The 18,854-nt window shown below is 40.8% G+C and overlaps 1 protein-coding gene across 2 annotated transcripts in view; it reads right to left on the reverse strand.

The window, feature by feature from the left end:
• Positions 1-2,678: 2,678 nt before the first annotated feature.
• The window catches only part of LOC106104609 (zinc finger homeobox protein 3), a 104,045-nt gene continuing 87,869 nt past the window's right edge, over positions 2,679-18,854 (reverse strand). For both annotated transcript variants that reach the window (XM_013284701.1, XM_013284700.1), the window contains 3 exons: positions 15,171-17,928; positions 8,951-11,706; positions 2,679-7,578 (listed from right to left, as the gene is read on the reverse strand). In XM_013284701.1, the coding sequence (XP_013140155.1) occupies positions 4,732-7,578; positions 8,951-11,706; positions 15,171-17,892 (8,325 nt within the window). In that variant the 5' untranslated portion in view covers positions 17,893-17,928 and the 3' untranslated portion in view covers positions 2,679-4,731. The remainder of the gene's footprint in view (positions 7,579-8,950; positions 11,707-15,170; positions 17,929-18,854) is intronic.

Consider the following 18,854-nt stretch of genomic DNA (forward strand, 5'->3'; position numbering starts at 1 on the left):
ATCGTGAAACTTTTTTTTTTTTAAAAAAAAACAAAAGTGAGTAGCCTATCTCTTCGTTCAGACTATCCTCTACATTTATGACAAATTTCATCGAGTTTTGTTTAGCAGTTTAAACTACAAGCTCTAACAAACATCTATCCATCTAAAGTTTCGCATTTATAATATTGTTTGATTAAGTAGTCGCTAGATTAAATTGAATTATCTTTGTGTATCTATTAACTATTTTCATTGTTTTATTGAGCAGTTATCTTTATTTAGACCCTCCGCGCTGCGAGATTTAGTAGGATAGCTCTTCTAGGAAAATCGATCGTATTTCCATTTGAAAGTATTAGAAATAATTATGTCATTTCAATTCTAGGCTTATGAAACTACAAAATTTGACGTTATTTATAGTAAATGTGCGAACTGAACCATAAAATTGCTAAAAAATCTTAGGTAACAACATTTATTGCATAAAATTCTTTATTAAATCACTTAATTATGCAAAACAAACATTTTTATATATTTTTTTACAAGTTCAAATGGAAATTTTACGATCGTTATTAATTGTTCGACAGATATGTGTAGACTATTTAAAATAATTATGACGATGACTTCGATGACGAGGTACCGTTGCTTGATGACCCTGACTATAATTTATAGCCAATTTTAGTCAACAGCTGATTCTAAAATAAATATGTTGTTGGAATAAACAAGAGCTATGTCATCTTAATGTTTTACTTTCTCATTGTTATTTTTAATGGTTAAGGTTCAAAATTCAGAATGCGAAAGCTTATGCCAGCGTTCTAATACTGTCTAAGGACCGATATACACGAACTTCAGACTGTTGGTACCGACACCTTCAAGTCGATGTAGGGACAGTTGCATTAACTAGAGGCGTCTGTAACAGTGGCCCGTGTATGTCCGCCCAAAAATTTTAAATAAGCACTAAACTACATACTTATTACATTGTAAATTTTTCCATTTTTTAGTGTAAAGGTGTAACATTTCGTTATTTCTCTATAACGGAATTTTCAGAAGTTTTCTATAACTATGTTTAGATATGCTTGTTTGCGAGCATTTGTAAGTCAGTATTCGATATTTTACTTTTTTATTTCCTTACTTACCCTTTATACAAAGGTTGGGGTTATCGCCAAAAGTTGATTTGTTTGCTATTATTTAGTCATCTGTTGAGGGTTTCTAATAGATAGAATTGTTTTTTTTTTTTTTGTGAAAGACAATCTATACTCCATACTAATATATTAAAGCGTAAACACACAGTACTTTGTGGCTTAGGATGTCAGGAATCGCAGCATATTTTTGAATAATTATTTCTTTAATGAAAAGCTCTACTCACGTTATGCTTAAGACTATATATTTTCACTCTATTAAATCTGGGTGTAAAAAAATTGGGAAAAACCTTCATGTGTGAGAGGAACCATAAACTATAAGCTGTCAACATTAAGGAAGCAAGATTATTATGGTAACAGTAATTTGGAAATTTGGAATTGATTTGACAAATGTAAACAATAAAATAAAGTGTTTATAATTTCATGCGGACGAAGCCGCACGGGAACTGCTAGTTTATCACAATGTAAAAAACGGGCAATATCCAACGTAGTTGAGTTCAATTACGTGTCTGGTTCTTTTTATAATTGAATGTAGTTTTCATTTCTTTATTGTCCTTACTTCGTTTATATGCCTACCTACCAACATGATATCGCTTAGATTCGCCTAAAAAATTTCCATTGTCATGTCTGCACAAAAAGAGTTGTTTTCTGCCAAGCACGTCGCACATTATTCTGTTATACAATGAAATAATTAGTTGGTACGGTAACGGGGGATTTTTTTTTTCAATATTAGCCTCATTCTTTGTGAATTGGTAATTTAATATTTTTTGTAATTGAGATCTCGATTCCGAGTGGGGGTGCGGGAAAAAAATTACGTTTTGTTCGTTTCAAGGAAAGGTTTAGCAGGAGGACGTTGTCAACAATTTAATATAGTTAAGTAGTTCAGTTTATTTGTTGATTTAAAAAGAATTATATTTGTATTAGAAGCTGAGATATCACGAAAGAGTATTTATTTTATGATGAAAATTATGTCACCTAATTCTTTTGTTTTGTAGAAATTATTATAATTATTTTAAGTAGTAAAGTCCTTGAAATTTATTGCTTTAATGTTGTTTTTAATATTTTATTTATAGAAAGTTTAGGTATTCGTTTTATTTGAAGGCGAAATTAGATCTCTAAATTATTAACGTGCCGTCACGATCGTCTTTTGTCTTAAAAAGTTTCCAATTTTGTAGGAAAAAAATCTCAACTAGGAATCTGTTATCGCTTTGTTGGTTTGCATCCCTCAAACTGCAAGATAACGCCTCCCACGAAGAGTTTAATGCGTGAACTTATACTTTGTCTTATGTATTGTTAGTGAACAATGTTCCGCACTTGCTTGCAGAAAGAAAAAAACAATGACTCTTTGTTTCACACCCGCTCAGGTATTCTTTAATCTTATAATTATGAAGAAACGTCTCTTCCCCAAACCTTTAACTGCATTGTACACCTGCCTATAAATATCGTCTCTCAGCAGGCGAATGAACAATACATACAAAAATAATAAAAACAGATATTAAAAAAAAATTAAAATATATAAAAAACTTAGGATAAAGGAACCAAGGAATAAAAACAATAAAAAAACAGAAATCAATAATATAAATATTGCATTTATTTCAACGAATTCGGCAAATATAATAACTGCAGATAATAACTATAATAATACTATTCAGTTACAAGACTTGTAATCTTTTATCTAGCTAAGTGACGTTTCCGTCACTACACATGAAACCAAAGACATTTTTCACTGGCTGGCACTGGGCTTTAGTTCCACTATCCACAATAATGACGTGCAACAGTAAATGCAGATCGCATATAATTACATTAAAATTAAATTATACAAAATGAAAATAAAGTTATTGGAAGTCGTAATGGAGGCAAATTTAAAATCAAGGACAGCTGCCTCGCGACATACACTCCGTTTGAACGACAAAAAAAAAAAACAAAATAAAAATAAAAAATAAACCAAAGAACAAAAATAAATACAAACATAACAAAAATGCAAAAGAAAAAAATAACAAGAAAGCGATATGCAAATAGGTTCGGTCCGTTCTATGTGTTTAACGATCGAGTAAATAAAATTGCATTATAGTCTCGGCGCAATAAACTGTAATATTTGCATGTCAAAGATCGATACGAACGTATCTGAATGCGTGAGCCAAGACGGGAGGCGAGAGTTTTCACATAATAAATAGGTGTGTAGAATAGCGACACCCGCGGCGCGTGGCTAGTGGTGCCTCGACTTACGCGCGCCGCACACAAGCCGACGCACGAGCGTACTTCCTAACATTTAAAATTCAAGTAAATATTTGCATATCGTCTAACTCCCCGATTCTGAACCACTCTTATGTAAATGCGTTAGGTGAATATAAAAAAAACTGCAGCCGGCGACCCCACACGAATCCCACGTCTTCATTATTATGTAAAACACTACAAACTTTTACAAATGTTATGTCTGTAAGTATTTTTGTACTTTTTGCAAAATATTTGCGTAGTTCACTAATTAGATACGGTTATATCACAAGTTCTTAAGATGCCTCTACGAAACAAACAATATATTTATTTATAATCTACCTATATATAGATACTACACATCGTGATCCTCGTACTAACGGCTATCTGAGACAATTTTACAGCGTTTAAACTTTAAAACCTAATAGTATACTCTTAAACGAACGACTATTTACAGTGGAGCTCTGAGAAATAATTTACAAAACGCTCGGATCTTACAAGGCACCTTATTTAAATAATAATAAAGACTTCAGGCTTCGCTATGACTTTACATAATAACTAAAGTGTTTTAAATTCTCTAAAATATATAATTTGGTTTTCATTACAATCCTACAACAATCGACAAGTCGCTAAAACCTAATAGGAGTTTTAAATATGAACAACTAGGAAGAATAATATTATGCAACAGATTTCAAGTATAATGCTTATAAAGCTTCTCGTGTGTTAATATGCAGTGTTGGCTTTCAGCGATTCAGATATCCGTGAATACAAGAAAAGGGAGGCATTGTAAATAAAAAATTGAATCAATATTAGTGGTTTCCGAGAAAGTTTTATATTGCGTCATTTAAATAATTGATTATTCATGTGGAGCAAAATGCATGTGCGGCAGATCGATCTCATTAGATATACGACGTCCTTCACGCGTCCTAACTCCTACCATTGTTATGTTCCGTTTGCATTTGAATAGCGGCGGCTCGGCGCGCCCGCCCACTGCCGCCCGCCTCTCACGGCTGCCGGCTGCCCCGTGCCCTGCGCCTTGCGCCTTCACAGCCGCGCCCGCGCCGCGCCACGCACTTCAACACCTCACTCAACCACACATGCTTTCTTACTTTACTTATAACGTTTAAAATTGTAAAATCTATAAACTAATTGGATCGCTTAAAATGCCAACACTACATAATTATGACAAAGTTTTTCACTTTACTCCTAAACCCTATTTATAAAGGACTCACTAGTAGGAAAAAGACAAACGACCGTCACGGCATGTAGTCAGCTTCGCTCAGATATCAACTATAACATAATCAAAATTAAATACAATAATTCAGTTGAGCGAAGCTCGCCGTTCTAAGTTCTACCAAAATAGGTCCGAGATCGCACAATGCTCGTAAGCACCGGACGATATGGATTGCGGTCAAGTGGTGCACTCACCGTTGCCGGCGAGCTGGGGCCTCAGGAACGCGTTGTGCAGTTCACTGCCGAGACCGCTCTCCAGACGAGCAGCCATCTGCATAAGGGCCAGAGTCTTGTCATCTCCACCAGCGACGCCGCTCTCGAGGCGCGCTCGTACCGCTGCTATGTGGCCCGGCGTAAACACGTGGTCTTGCACGGAGTACTTGTGGCTGTACTTGAAGTCGCAGACCTGACAATCGTCCGGCGGTGGCGCATCCGAAACTTCAGACAAGCCTGCCGCTAATCGCGCCTTCTTTTCTTTCGCGCGGGCATTTTGAAACCAGACTTGAACGACGCGCTTAGGCAGACCTATTTCCCGGCCCAAAGCTTCGCACTCTGCCATCGTTGGTGTTTTGTAGTCGTTAAATAGAGACTTCATAATTTTCACTTGCACTGACGACATTTGAGTACGGAAGCGCTTCCCGGGTGGCCTCGGAGTATGTTGCTGACCCGGTAGCGGCGACGTGGGCTCGTCCTCTTCGTAAAACTCCATAGTCTCAGATGCAGTATCCGAGCGTTCGTCTGCATCCGATCCAGGACGTGACAAATCAACGGGCTTGCTGAGATCTAAGGGTATTTCTGACTTTATGTGTACTAGTTGTCTTTCTGAGGATTCGTTACTAGCACCATTTTGTTGGGCAACAGCATGAGCTTGAAGTTCACTCACGTATCGTTTCATTGACTCTTCACTGTACTGCTTGATAAATTTCTCCATGTCTGAGTGAAAAGGCGGGAAAATAGGGGGCAACATGGGAGCCCCCGCTTGGGAAAAATTTTGCTGTCTATCACTTTGCTGAGAGCCAAAACTTGGAGTTGATTCAGTACTTAATTCCTCGTCCGGTAAAGCGTCCACGTTAATTTCTCCTCGGGCACACTGATCGGCGTGTTTTGTGCTTAAGTGACTTTCTAATGCACTTTTAACTTTGAATAATGCAGGACAGAACGGACATCTTTTATTTATAACTTGTGCATGAGCTCGAAATTGTCCTTTTCTCTCCCGTGCTCGAGTATTTTGAAACCAAACTTGAACTACTCTTTTTTTTAACCCAACTTCTCGTGCAATGTTTTCTAACATTTTTCGCGAAGGATTCGATTCTATTTGATACTTTTGGTACAAATAATCTAATTGTTCTGGTAAAATTGTAGTTCTTAATCGTTTATCCTTTGGCTGTTCTCCTGTATCTATTTCTTCATACTCATCAAATTTTCGCTTAACAACTTGTTGATTTAATGCAGCTACTAAAGGGTGACGAGATTCATCATTATTTGCGAGTGTAGCATTCAACTGTTGCAACTGGGCATGCTGTTGTAGTATTCCAAAAGGGGAATCTGGTGGATATGTAGGAAATAAGTTTGGGTTCATTATATGAACCAATTGATGTTCTCTCCATAAGTCAAAACGTGGGAAGACTAGATTGCATTTATCACATTGAAAATTGCCATCTTTCTCTTCAGTTCTTGGGTGATGAGTCAAAGGTGTAACAGGCGTAATTGGGGCTTGTGGCGCCGGTGAGACAGGGTAGGCGGGAGCTGCTGGGGTTGGCGTTCGCGGTGGTGCGGGTGAAACAGGAACATGTGGAATATGATGTTCGACAGTACTTGAATTTGAGTCTTCACTACTCAAAGTGGCAGCGACTTGGGCCGCAGCTGCTTGCGCTTGTGCTGATCGCTTTGCATCTTCTTCTTTAAAACAATGTGTTTTCTGGTGTCTAATTAATTCGTAATATCTTTGAAATACCAGCTGACACTTTTTGCATTGATAATTTAAGCCAGGAGTTCGTTGAAATCTGTTAGCATCATCAGTAGCGCCTGTAGGTGGTTCAGCAGCAGGCTGATTTTCATATACTTTTCGAGCCTTTTGTCGTGCGTTTTGAAACCACACCACTATTACTCTCGGACTCAATCCTAGTAGTTTTGATAGGTACTCTAGATCATCATCTTTAGGATAGGCATTGTTTTCAAAAAACTCCTGTAGTACTTTAATTTGATAATCCGTAAATCTAGTTCTGTTGGCGCGTTTGCCAGAAGACCCCGAGCTGTTGGATCCATTCGAGTTGCCCCCGGAAAGTCCGAAATCCGCCGGTCCTCTGCCAGGACTGAGGCTGCGATTTGGGGTCAAAGGTAGGACGTTCGGGGGCACGGAGTTTGGGGACGTGAAATTAGGATTTATTTTTGGTGGCAACATTGATGGATGAGGCGGTTGTGGTATGCTCGTTGCCGGTATCGAATCCAACTGTGATTGAATTAACGAATTCAAAGACAAATGTGTTGGTGTTTGAGGCCGAGAAATATTTTGTTGAAGATCCAAAGTGTTTAGCGCCGGACTTTGCGATGGCGCCTGAGGAAAAATGAAGCTTTTGTCCTCTTGATGTCTGTCATCGTAAGAATTATATTTTTCCTCCATTGTGGGTTCATCACAGGGTTCCGATTTTACTTCTTGGTGAATGGGTATCGGATCTTCAGTTTTTGCTTTTTTTTCAGGCGGTGGCTTGCCTTCATCAGAGCTCGCCGAGGAATCCAAAGGTGTAACTTTTGCTTCGCCTGTTTTCTCATATTCCTCCAAATTAAGAGTTGTAGAAGGTGGGTTGTTGAAGTTGTAAGGGGAGTCCTTGTTGCGTTGACGTTCTTTAAATAAGGTATTTCGGAACCAGTGCTTAATTACTTTTGTAGCTAAGCCCGATTGTTGCGCCATTTTTGCGATCGCTTCGTCGCTGGGAGAGTTGTTAATGTCAAAATGCGCGCGCAATATTTTCAGTTGTTCGTCGGTGATACGAGTTCGAGCGCGTTTTTGTCCAGCTGCAGCGTTAGCCTGCGAACAAAATATAATTATAGTTACAATATAAAACAAATAACTTAAGTATTATGTTGCCTACCGAATTTATAAATTCTTATTAAATTAACAAGAATGTTATTCGTAACGTCAAATTTTAAAATAAGTTGTAATTTTTTTACTCAGTCTTTTTTTGTTTTAAACATAAATTAATTAGTCGAGACACATAATATCATAAATAAAAATTATCTCCTATCTAACCTATTGTTATATATTTATTTTGTGACAGGACACATTTAAATGGAATTTATGAAGAAGTTTTCATAATAAATTGATTGCCATTATTTCTCAACGTTTTAAAATGTAATCAATTAATTAATCCTAAAACTTTTATATTAGACTGAGACAAAATCAGATATAAATAAATTAAAACAATTAGGGTCGACTCAAAGTATCAACGTATTTGTAAAGGGCTCATTTATTTGCGGCGGTAAGTCGCTCGGCGATTGCAGGTAACTTTGAATAATAACTGAATCCGTTGCAAGTAATAATACTCCGACCCTACAAGCTCAACAATAGATGGTCTGTTGCTTTGTGCAAACAGATAGCAGTCGCTTATCTAACAATGCGACGTACATTTCTTGCCTTGCGATCGACTTTATACAGCAAAGCTGACAAATATCGACCGTTTATAGATAAATATTAAAAGTTTTTAACATTATCAATATCAAACGATTGTAATAAAAATTAGAGTCTTCATACACAACCACGTGGTATAGACATTAGTCTAGATTGAGTGTGAATTCATGATAAATTTAATATTTACATTTTGTATAAGTAATTTCCTGTCCTACGTCATTTGTTAGAATCGTTAACACTTTATTGATATCTTTCGATCACATTTTATTAATCACACAGTACATTATCTAGTAATAGGAATTTTTCTTTCGCATGCATGGTTAATATTTGAAAGATTTATAATAATTGTAATGATGTAAGCATTATTAATAAAACCTGTCTATTCGATGTTTTCAAGTATTTATTTTGTATTCAATGTTTATAAATATGTATATATTCGGTGTAATATGTATATATTCATGTAAGTCTGAATTTAGCATTTTAAACTAAATTTCTTTTGCAGACAGCAGCATGCTGCAGATATTATAACAAATAAAAGATTGAATACTGCAATAATCCAAGATTATTTTACAAAATGTTGTATGTTAACAATCTATTGAGAATAAGTTATGTTATTTGATTAATAAAAACTAAATGAAAAATTCTTTTTTCGACGATAATTGCACGCAAATAGTCTATACTACAATCGTTTAAACTTAAACGTCAATATATTTCTGCAAATCGCACGTAAATAAAATATTAATGGTATTTAAGTAAAGAGTTTGACAATTACCTGTTGCTGTTGCTGCAAAATCTGTTGTTGTTTGAGCTGGGCGTCGTGAGAAAACGGCATCGCATCAAAGGGTGGAGGTGGCAGCATGAGGGGCACCAGCGGCGGCTGCAGGTTCATGGCTGCCAACGCGCCCACGTTCAGTCCCAAAGGCAATCCCAGAGACAGCATCTGAGCCATCATGGGGTGAAGTTGTCCGAGCTGCTGCTGCAGCTGTAGCATGTTGAGAGCGGCCTGCATTTCCTGCACCTGCGCGGCCAGCAACGCGCCCGCCTGCGCCTCGCTCGCTCCGCTCCCGTTCTCATTAAAGCTGCCGTTAGCATCTCCTCGCGGCGAAGGCGACCTCTCGTCTTGCGGCGCGGGCGATGCGGCTCGAGGTGAATTCGGCGCTCCCGACTTTCGTTCATATTCCGATTTGAACTGCTCCGCGAATTGCTCCAAAAACTCTAACGGAACTTTATCCTTATGCACTTCTTCACAGTGAGTTTTTAAAACGAACACACTAGAAAACTCCTTATTACAATGTTGGCACGTCGACTTTGTTTCACCATCCGGGGGCTTCTCTTCGGGCGGCGGGGGTGGCGGGCTTGGCGCTCGCGCCATTTCGCGCTCTTCTTGCAATTTTCGCCGTTGGTTTTCATTGTATTGCATGACGAGATCGAAGCCAAAAGTCTCGAGTAATTGTTTATACATTTGTGAGTTTCGTTTGGGCGGGTTTCCCTTGGCTACCATCTCGTCCAGAGCGGCTTGCTCCGCTTCTCCTAGCGGCGAGTGCGCCCGCGCATCGCTAAACGGGCATGAAGTCGCACGATGTGCGTCGAGTAGCTCTCCGTTCGGAAATGACGCGTGGCACCGCTCGCACGCGGCGCTACCTGCACGAGGGGAGCGAGGGCTACCTGGCCGCGCGGGGGGCGAAGAACGGGGCCCCCCGCTGCTTGTTGAAGAAGGGGATGTATTTTTCGGCGACAACACGTCTTGTAAAATTTTGGCGGGGTCGGGTTTATCGGGCTGTTCTACTAAGGGCCGCGTCAAGTCCACGTGACCGGCCGCGGCGAGCTCCTGTAGTTTTCCCGCGCGCGTCTGGTGTAACACTGACCTCATGTGAATGTCTAGTGTGCTGCCCTGCGTGTAAGCGACTTTGCATATGTTGCACTTGTATCGTTTTCGGTCGTCTTCTTCGCTAGAGGTGCTCTTAGGTGTGAGTGTCAAATTAGAAGGAGCAGTCCCGGCCCCGGGCGACACTGGCGGGTTATTGTTATTCTGTTGTTCTTGCATTGCCCTTTTTAATTTGTGCAAATGACTCACACTATTATAATGTACGAGTAAAATATTTTTTTGCGTGAACGACTCCTTACACACATCGCATTTAAAGGGTCTATTAGGATCAAGATATTTCTCCATTGGATACGTTAATTTCTCTCCTTTTCTATGTAGCAGTGTTTTATTATGAGCAGTCAAATAAGATTGGCGGGTGAACGCCACTTTGCATCGGTGGCATTTATATTTTCTATTCGGGTCATTATATGAATCTTCGGCCATCGCCTGAGAATTTAAATAGTCTTCCAAAAATTGTTGGTCTTTGTATACTATAGAATCATCAGAATTTTCAGCGTCGTTGTGGCCCGACTCATCTGCTGCGTTAGCGCTTGAATCTCTATCATCTATTTCACCTAATTCATCGTCGGGCGTTCTTAGAGCTTCTTTGCGTAATAGGTCGGCCATAGCGGGGTCCAATGCGGTGCCTTGATTAGATTGCAACAAAGGATTTGTCGCTAGACTTCGTTTAAATGCAGCAAGCTCATCTTCAGAGAGGTCGGAGTGAGAAGTTTCCACGTGTTTCTGTAGGGCTAACACAGAGCGGAAGCTTCGGCCACATATTGCGCATTTTGTAGCGTCACGTATCACGTGATATTGAGAATGTAGTTGTAGTTTTTCTATTGTTTTAAAGGCCAGACTGCATTGGTTACATCTGAATTTATACACATGTTTTTCTGACACGGACATGTTCGCAATCGAGTTTCGAGCGTGTGCTTCTCTAAAGTGATTTTGTAAAGCGTGACCCGAATCAAAGTATCTGTTGCATCCTTTCTTCCAACAGAAGTATCCTGGCCCTTGCGGAGTTTGTTTTAATTCCAGATGGCCGGACTCATTTTGATGATGACATAGTTCATCGACGTTGCGGAAGGTCCTGTTGCACGTCAAGCATCGCTCTGTTTCGCCGTCGACACTGCCTTCAGATCGTGGCGAGGAAATCTCTCGATCATCGTCACCTTGACGCGTCTCTTCTCTCTTTGGTTGAGCGCCACCATTTAGCCAATGACTTTGATCGACGAGGAGAAGCAGCCGCTGTAAGCCTTCCGAATTGACTGAATGTATTTGCATAACATGCCTTTCAAGGGCCGGCCGATCTTTGAAGGCATCTTGGCACAGCGGGCAAATAAAATGCGATGAAGTGTCTCCGTGTACAGAAGTAACATGAGAGTGTAATCGAGACTCACTTCCGCAGCTAAAATTGCAATACGGACACGAGTGAGGTCCGGGTGTATCGTGATCGTCTTCCCTTTCACTCGGACCCTGTTGAGGCTGTAGTTGTGGTGGAGGTTGTTGTTGTAGTAGTTGTTGCTGTTGCTGCTGCTGTTGTTGTTGTTGAAGTTGCTGTTGTTGGTGTTGCTGTTGTTGTTGATGGTGTTGCTCCAAAAACCGCATCATTTTCTGCTCTTGAGTTAATTCAGGCTTTTGATCAATCAGTTCTTTATTATCTGTTGACAAAAAAGAAACATTAAAATTTATTTACTAGATCGAAATCGAATTATAAAAAACATTGACGAACCATCGTCTACTAGATCAGTACTGCGAATGAATAAGTGAACTTATACGCTAAGCCGTCATAGCCACCTTAGCCTACGTCTACGTGAGATTTATCTACAAAAAAGATTATTTCTATAAATGAAGCCAACCATTGTTCGGTGCGACGTTTGTTACTTTTCTGAATTGAAGTTAAAAATAAAATTCTTCTCCTTTATATTATTAGTACGAGTCGTTTTGTTTGGTCGTCCCGGCAAGACAAAGGTATCGGCCTATCCATCCCGTACGCACACATGCGCGGGGCATTAATACTAACGTAACAAGTATATTGTAATTTCGCACACAAAGAAGATACAGGACGAGCAAACAATCATTGTTCATTATTACAAAAGGTTTCGAATGTTTCGTTTCGCATCGGATCAAATGTATCGGGATAGTGACGTACTCGCATGTGACGTGTGTGAGCGAGAGGATAGTATGTGCAGAAGATGTGTGAGTGCAATTATTATTTGACCAGGGATATGTCCGCGGGAGCGTGTGAAAGGAGCCGGCCCGCATTGTTTACGCTCAAATAAGGAAGGTGAATGAAAACGCCGATACAAAAACCGTCACAGAATTCTTAATAAAATATTATAATAATATTTCTTTTATTGGAAACGTAACTGTCATTTTACTTTATGTACTATCATCATCATCTTAATTACAAATCTAATCAAATGAATTCATGCTCTACATGTCTTACAGTTAACTAACGAAGTTGTTCTACATTAACTTATCAGGTACTTAATAGAAGTTAAGTGTGAGTTACAAAATAAATGTTTCAATTTTTCATACTATTAGTACCAATATTTCCTTTATAAATTAATCTTCTACGTATTAAGATTTATGAGAAGTAAAAAAAATACTTTAAAATTGAGTTTTGAATTATTTTAAGCGCAATCTGCTGGCTTAACTAATTAATTGTTGGCATTATCCCACAGTAACGTGGTCTAAAACCAGTCTTCCCCTATAGGGGAACCCGTTCTATAGTTTTACGCAGTTAAAACCGTTACATCTAATGAAGGGGCGAGGGATAAGCGAATCTTGATGCATAATAATAATCAGAGCCCAAGTGACCCCAATAGTGGACCGGAGTGACCGGTGGACATAATTATTTATGATGTAAAATCGCCGTCCCACTGTCTGGTAAGCAACATAGAACAATGGCCAGGTAAAGGGACCTTCTCTGCATAAATACGATCTCGGCTGCTTTTTGTCAATGGACAAAAGATCTTTTCTAAGGAAAACACCACATCGTTATAGCATCGTAAAGTAAGTATTGTGCAGTGTGAGTTTTGTTTTGCGAGATTTGGGTCAGAATTTTTACAACATGGCGTCTGGGATTAGAGACCTGTGTGGAATATTTTATTATCCTCCAAGCATTTTAAATTACTTGCATTCACCTTGTTCTATAAAATTGTATTTTTGATAAACTAGCTTCCTCCCGCGACTTCGTCCGCGTGGAATTAAAAATAACCAAAAGTAAGTAGCCTATGTATTCTTCCAGACTATCCTTTCCATCTACAGCAACTTTCATTGAGATACGTTTAGCAGTTTAGGTTACAAACTCTAACCAACTTCCTTTCATCCATCTAAACTTTCGCAATAATTATATTAGTAAGATTAGTAAGGTAAATAAAACTTATTCGGTACAGTCAAGTTAAGATATTATGAATTTTTTATTTTGCTCATTTAATTTAAGATAGTGGATAAGAATTTTTGTTAGTTTTTTTTAGAAGACAAACATTGTGAATGGTTTTAAATTACTCTTTAATTATTACAAAAAGAAAGAAAACGAGTGTTGTTCATAATAATGGTTGTTTAAAACTTATTTTTATATGTGATTTTTACTTTTTTTTTGAGATCAGAAGAGCTATATTTCAGACGGTAGAGCTCCTTTGCCCTTATGCTTGAAGATCTTGTACATACAACATGTTTTAAAAGAAAATCGAACATTTATTACCAAAATTAAGAACATTGTTAATTACAAAACAAACATTACATATGTTTATGGTATAAGCTTTCGTAGTGATGTATAACGAATGACAAGTAATTGGTAAAGCTTGAAATTTATTTGAACGGCAGTCGTTTAAAGCAAATACTCAATAAGGTGAAAATAAGTAATAAACATAAACATGAGGGACACAATGCTGTAAGCCGGATTTCTTTCGCCTCCACATTTCTCTTGGAGTTTATCGTATTTCACCGCGCCTATAAACATTCGTGGGGCGACGGCGACCGGCGACATTGTGAAATGATGTAGCTGCCTCATCACAAGGGGCAATCATCCTTAATGCGCGACGGCCACATACGTAATGCGAGTCATCGGCCCGCGTGCTGGTACTTATGGAAAATTCGCGTTCACAATTCAAATCTTGTGTCCGTCTCCCTCGCGCGCGGGGCGGAGCCGCCTCCGACCAATGACCGAGTCACGCCGCGGCGACACCGTGCAAGGCGTACGTTATTAAAGAAACCTGTTCTAATGTTGCCCGCTTTAAATTAAATTTTGTTCGTGTGTAATTATCTCATTATTGTCATTACGAATTCCGCGCTAAATGCTCATCGCTCAAAATGGTGATTACCTCTCGGATTCGATGCGAGGTGACAACAATGTTCTCAAGGAGGTCACGCGAGGCGACGCACTTCACTCCGGTTTGGAAAACCGGCAAAATTAACACGATACAGATTGTATGTTTATTAACACGATCTAGTAAAAGAGTTCACTTTGTAAAAAACCCATAACAAAATTGATTAAGGAACGAATCGGTTTAAATTGGAAACCGATAGTGACGTTTCGAAATCACATTCATAAGTCGACTCTCGTATCGACTTTATCGATACGAACTCCAGTAATGGTTTCGGTTGAATTAATTTTAATGGGATTTTCACGCTTTATAGAGTAAAATGTTACGAAATGTGTTTAGCACGAGAGTAATAAATAATAAATATATTTCGCTTCTGTTTGCCGTTAAAAAGGTTTACGCGTTCACCGACAGCTACTCAGAAAAAAAGAAAACGGCTGGTTAGATAAGGTGCGCACGCGCATCTAATTGCTTTCCGAGTGAGGTTTTTTCCTACTATAGAGTTTGGAGCACTGAAACGTTTTTATTTTAGATTTGTTCGTAACATTATCTTTTGTTTAAAACCACGGTAAACAGAGACAATCGATCGAGGAAGTTAGTCTAAAATAATAATAACAATTGAATGGTCACGGTTCGCAAGCTTTGAATGATGTATTAACTATTTCCTGGTTCCTAACAGCTCTGAATATCTGAGGAAATATTACTTTTTAACTAACATAGTAATTATCAATTGTAGTTTGCAAGGTGGACATTTAGATATTAGAGAAGATCGTCAAAATGTATACGTATTCACTCACCTTCTTGTTCAACGTAGGGACTGGGATGCTCTGGTGGCTGAGGAATCACTTGGAAGAGCTCGGCGACATCAGGCGTGGGGTCCTTGCCCTCAGAGCGACGCTGCAGTTGATGTATTTGTTCCATTTGCAAGTGCTTAACGGAGCGCACGTGCTGTAAGAGGGGCAAGCGGTGTGGGGCCCCGAAGCCGCAGAGCGCGCAGCGGTAGACGCGAGCGCGGTCGCGCGGAATTCTTGCCGCACACTCGCGGAGGTGTCTTAGCAGCAACGTGGCAGCTTCGTGCCGGGCACCGGCGGCATGTAGCTGCAACTTATGTGCGGAGTTCGTGTAGTAATCGCAAGCGCAGCATCGGACTTGCACTCCACCAACGCCGGCGCCACTCGTTCCTATTCCTCCACAGAATTTTAATTTCCATTCGTTTCGTGGCCCACCTTCTTTTACATGATTAACATGTTGCAGTCGTTGAAGATGCTTGTCAGTTTTGCAATGAAGCTGAAAGTTAGCTTTGAGGTTAGTTTTGTATGTGCATAATTTGCACACGTAGTGTCCTGCGACCAATGCCAATATCTCCTGCTCTCGTATCTTTGTGCGGTCTTGCGCCAAATGATGTCCGAGTGCTTCTAATGAATCGGTCGAAAAACAGTTGCAAATACAACAATGGAAAGTTCTTTCCGGCTCGGGGTCGGCCGGTTCGGGTGGCGGTTCCATCGCCTCCGGGTTCAATCCAACGTCGAGATGCGCTCCTAATTCGGGAGGAGATGGTCCGGGTCCTCCCGTCATAAGTTGTATCATAAGAGCTTGATTGTACGCCATGTCAGCGAGCGCCGCTTCTGGGTTAGGAGGGGGCGCTTCGCCACTGTGGAAGTGCAACAAGCTCTCCAGCTGCTGTTGACTCTGCTGTCTGTGGTGGAGCGCGGACAACGTCTGCATGTGCTTCACATTCTGTTGCAGTACAAGCATATTATGTGTGTGCTTCTCTGAGGTCATGTGTATCCGAAGATTGCGTGCAACATTTGTCTCGTAATTACACACATCACAACGAAACGTTGGCTTTGGTTTCTGGCCCAGAGGCGAATGATGAGGTAGCGGCGGTTTGTGCCCGCCTGGTGGCGTGTGCTGTGGGGCCGGAGGTAACGAGCTTTCACCGGGGTTGCCACCGTTCTGCAATTCTTGCATATTATTTAAATGCTTATCTGACTGCATATGAATACTGAGATTTCCTTTCGTCGTCGTAGAATAGTTGCAAACTTCGCACCTATACGGCTTGTAGCCGCAAGTATACGTCTCGCCTCGGGCTAATCGAGGGTGTGGCTGCCCGGCTATACAATAAATGCAACTCGTCTCAGCTTCCGGGTGTTTCTCCTTCATATGTATTTCTAATGTTTCTTGGTATTTGTAGTGCCAATTACATTTGGGACATTTTAATGTCTTGCAGGAATTCCGGCTATGCATACCGGCCAGCGGTCCACCAAGCCTTCCGGAATTCAAAATGAGTTCGCACTTTGGACATTCAGCGCCCGATGGTCTGCCGCCAAGATGATCCGGGCATACTCCGATCGTGGTACCCGAGAGGAAGGCCGGAGGGGCAGTTTGAAACGGTGGTGAAGAATTAGGACTAGTGCGAGGTTGTACTGAGGCATTTATCGTATGTGGATGCGCTACGGAGATCAAGGAATGTTGTGGAAGCAGAGATTCCGCTATTGAACGCGGCGGCCTCCACGACGGTGGGCTCGGTCTTCTGTCGTCGCACGATCCGTTCGGCAATAAGGAATCGTGGTCTCGATCTGGAGTCATATTTTCCAACCTTTTCTCGACTGATGGGCTTGACAGTTCCGACATATTGGCGGGACTGCCCGACATCGAGGCACGCGGTGGAGCCGCTGCACCGACGGGTTCTAAGAATGAGACTAATGGCTCCTTATCTTTTCCAACACATTGTATGATCGCAGACGCATTCTCTCTTGATAAAGCGTCTCTTTCAGTATCTAGTAATGATAAGCTATGGTCCGATTGCGCGTGCGCCACGAACGATTTAGCATATCCGAAACTTAATTTACAAATAAAACACATAAGAATCGGTTTGACCGGCACGCTGACGGGGCACTCAGCGGGTGGCGATGGCGGTCTAGGAACGTCTTTGCCGCCGCGGAAACTGAACACTCGATAGCTATGCATGACGGGGGCGTCGGGCCGCGCCCGCGCACGTTCCGCCGCTAAACGACCGTACAGAGCTCCATATAATGAGGAATTTCTCGACACGTAGAATGCACTCGCTATTTGAGGGAATTCGAGGTGTTTCTCGACGATGTTGCTGTCTCGGCTGTCGACGATGCACCCAGGTTCAATCTTCGGTAAGTCCGGGAGGCTCGTCTCGCCCTCCGACATCTCCGGGTCCTCGATGATGTAGGCGGATCCGTCGGGATTGTACACGATCTTGCCGTCGAAGCGTTCAACGTCCGAGGAGAGTGGAGGTGAGTCCCGTCTCGAGAGGTCGACGGCGTCAGGCGCGGCGGGCGGCGAGGTGGGCGCAAGACCGGCAGGGGGCGCAGGAGCCGCCGGAGCCGCCGGCACGTTGCGGGGCTCCTCCTCCGGGCTCATGTCGCCGTCGTCGTCGTCGTCGGGCCTGAGAGCGGCGGAGCTCTGGGGGTCGTCGCGCTTGCGGCGCCGCTTGCGCTCGGGGGGCGGGCCGCTAGCGGGGCCGCCGGCCTGCAGCGGCGTGGGCATGGCGCCGGGCGTCAAAGGCCGGCATCACATGCTCTCCTGTAATGAAATATCACCACATAAGCATAAACACATTCTATTACTAAAACTAATTAATTACAATAGTTCTCATGATTAGCAAATAATCAGTACTAAGTTAATAGTTACATTACGTAGCTTGGGAAACTTTTCTCACGAATCAAATCGATTGGTACGATTCAAGGTGAATTTTGAATACACATTGGTAATGAGTTCGTATCGGCCGGAAGAAGGTGGAGCCGTTTTGTATCGCTCATCTTTGTTTACCAAATGTGTGTAAAAACGAGGTAAACAACGTGACCATATAAATCAGATTCAGGTTAATTCTGTCGACATCAGGTTCTATAATATTTCAACTTAAATTTTCTTTCAGTCATAAGATGCATTTTAACTTAAATGTTAAATTAAACTCAGAGTTAAATACTACGAGTATATGTACTTAAATTAAAACATTCGGTAGGTACTAAATAGTTCCTTATCGGAACTAGGGTTTGCGTAAACAAGTGTGATCAATTTATCCGTGTGACAGCCTGTCAACGCTGTCAATGCTGACATTTTTACAATTAAGAAACCAAGTATGTTGGAGCTCGGTAAACATAGATTCTATGATTAGGGAATTCGTTCTAGTTCGAATATGTTCCTTAAACACTTGTGATATTAAGAGTGTAAATATAAAATATCTTATAAACGTATTCGATAAAATATCCGTATAATCTAGAATAAAAATTCGTTAAAAACCAAGATTAACTCGTCATCTCTGTTATCTGCGAGCTTATCAGCGATAACAGTATTTCACAAACATCTAACGAGGGCTCCAATAATATATTTAGTTAGCTGACAGCACTCTGATGCCTAATCGACTTAAATGACATATCACATGGAAAAATTTGTTGATTTACTGATGAAATTCTCACGATGGTATGGTATGATATTGCACAAGAAATCTT

Source organism: Papilio polytes, unplaced genomic scaffold (genome assembly GCF_000836215.1).
Source record: "Papilio polytes unplaced genomic scaffold, Ppol_1.0 DF823510.1, whole genome shotgun sequence".
Taxonomy (NCBI): domain Eukaryota; kingdom Metazoa; phylum Arthropoda; class Insecta; order Lepidoptera; family Papilionidae; genus Papilio; species Papilio polytes.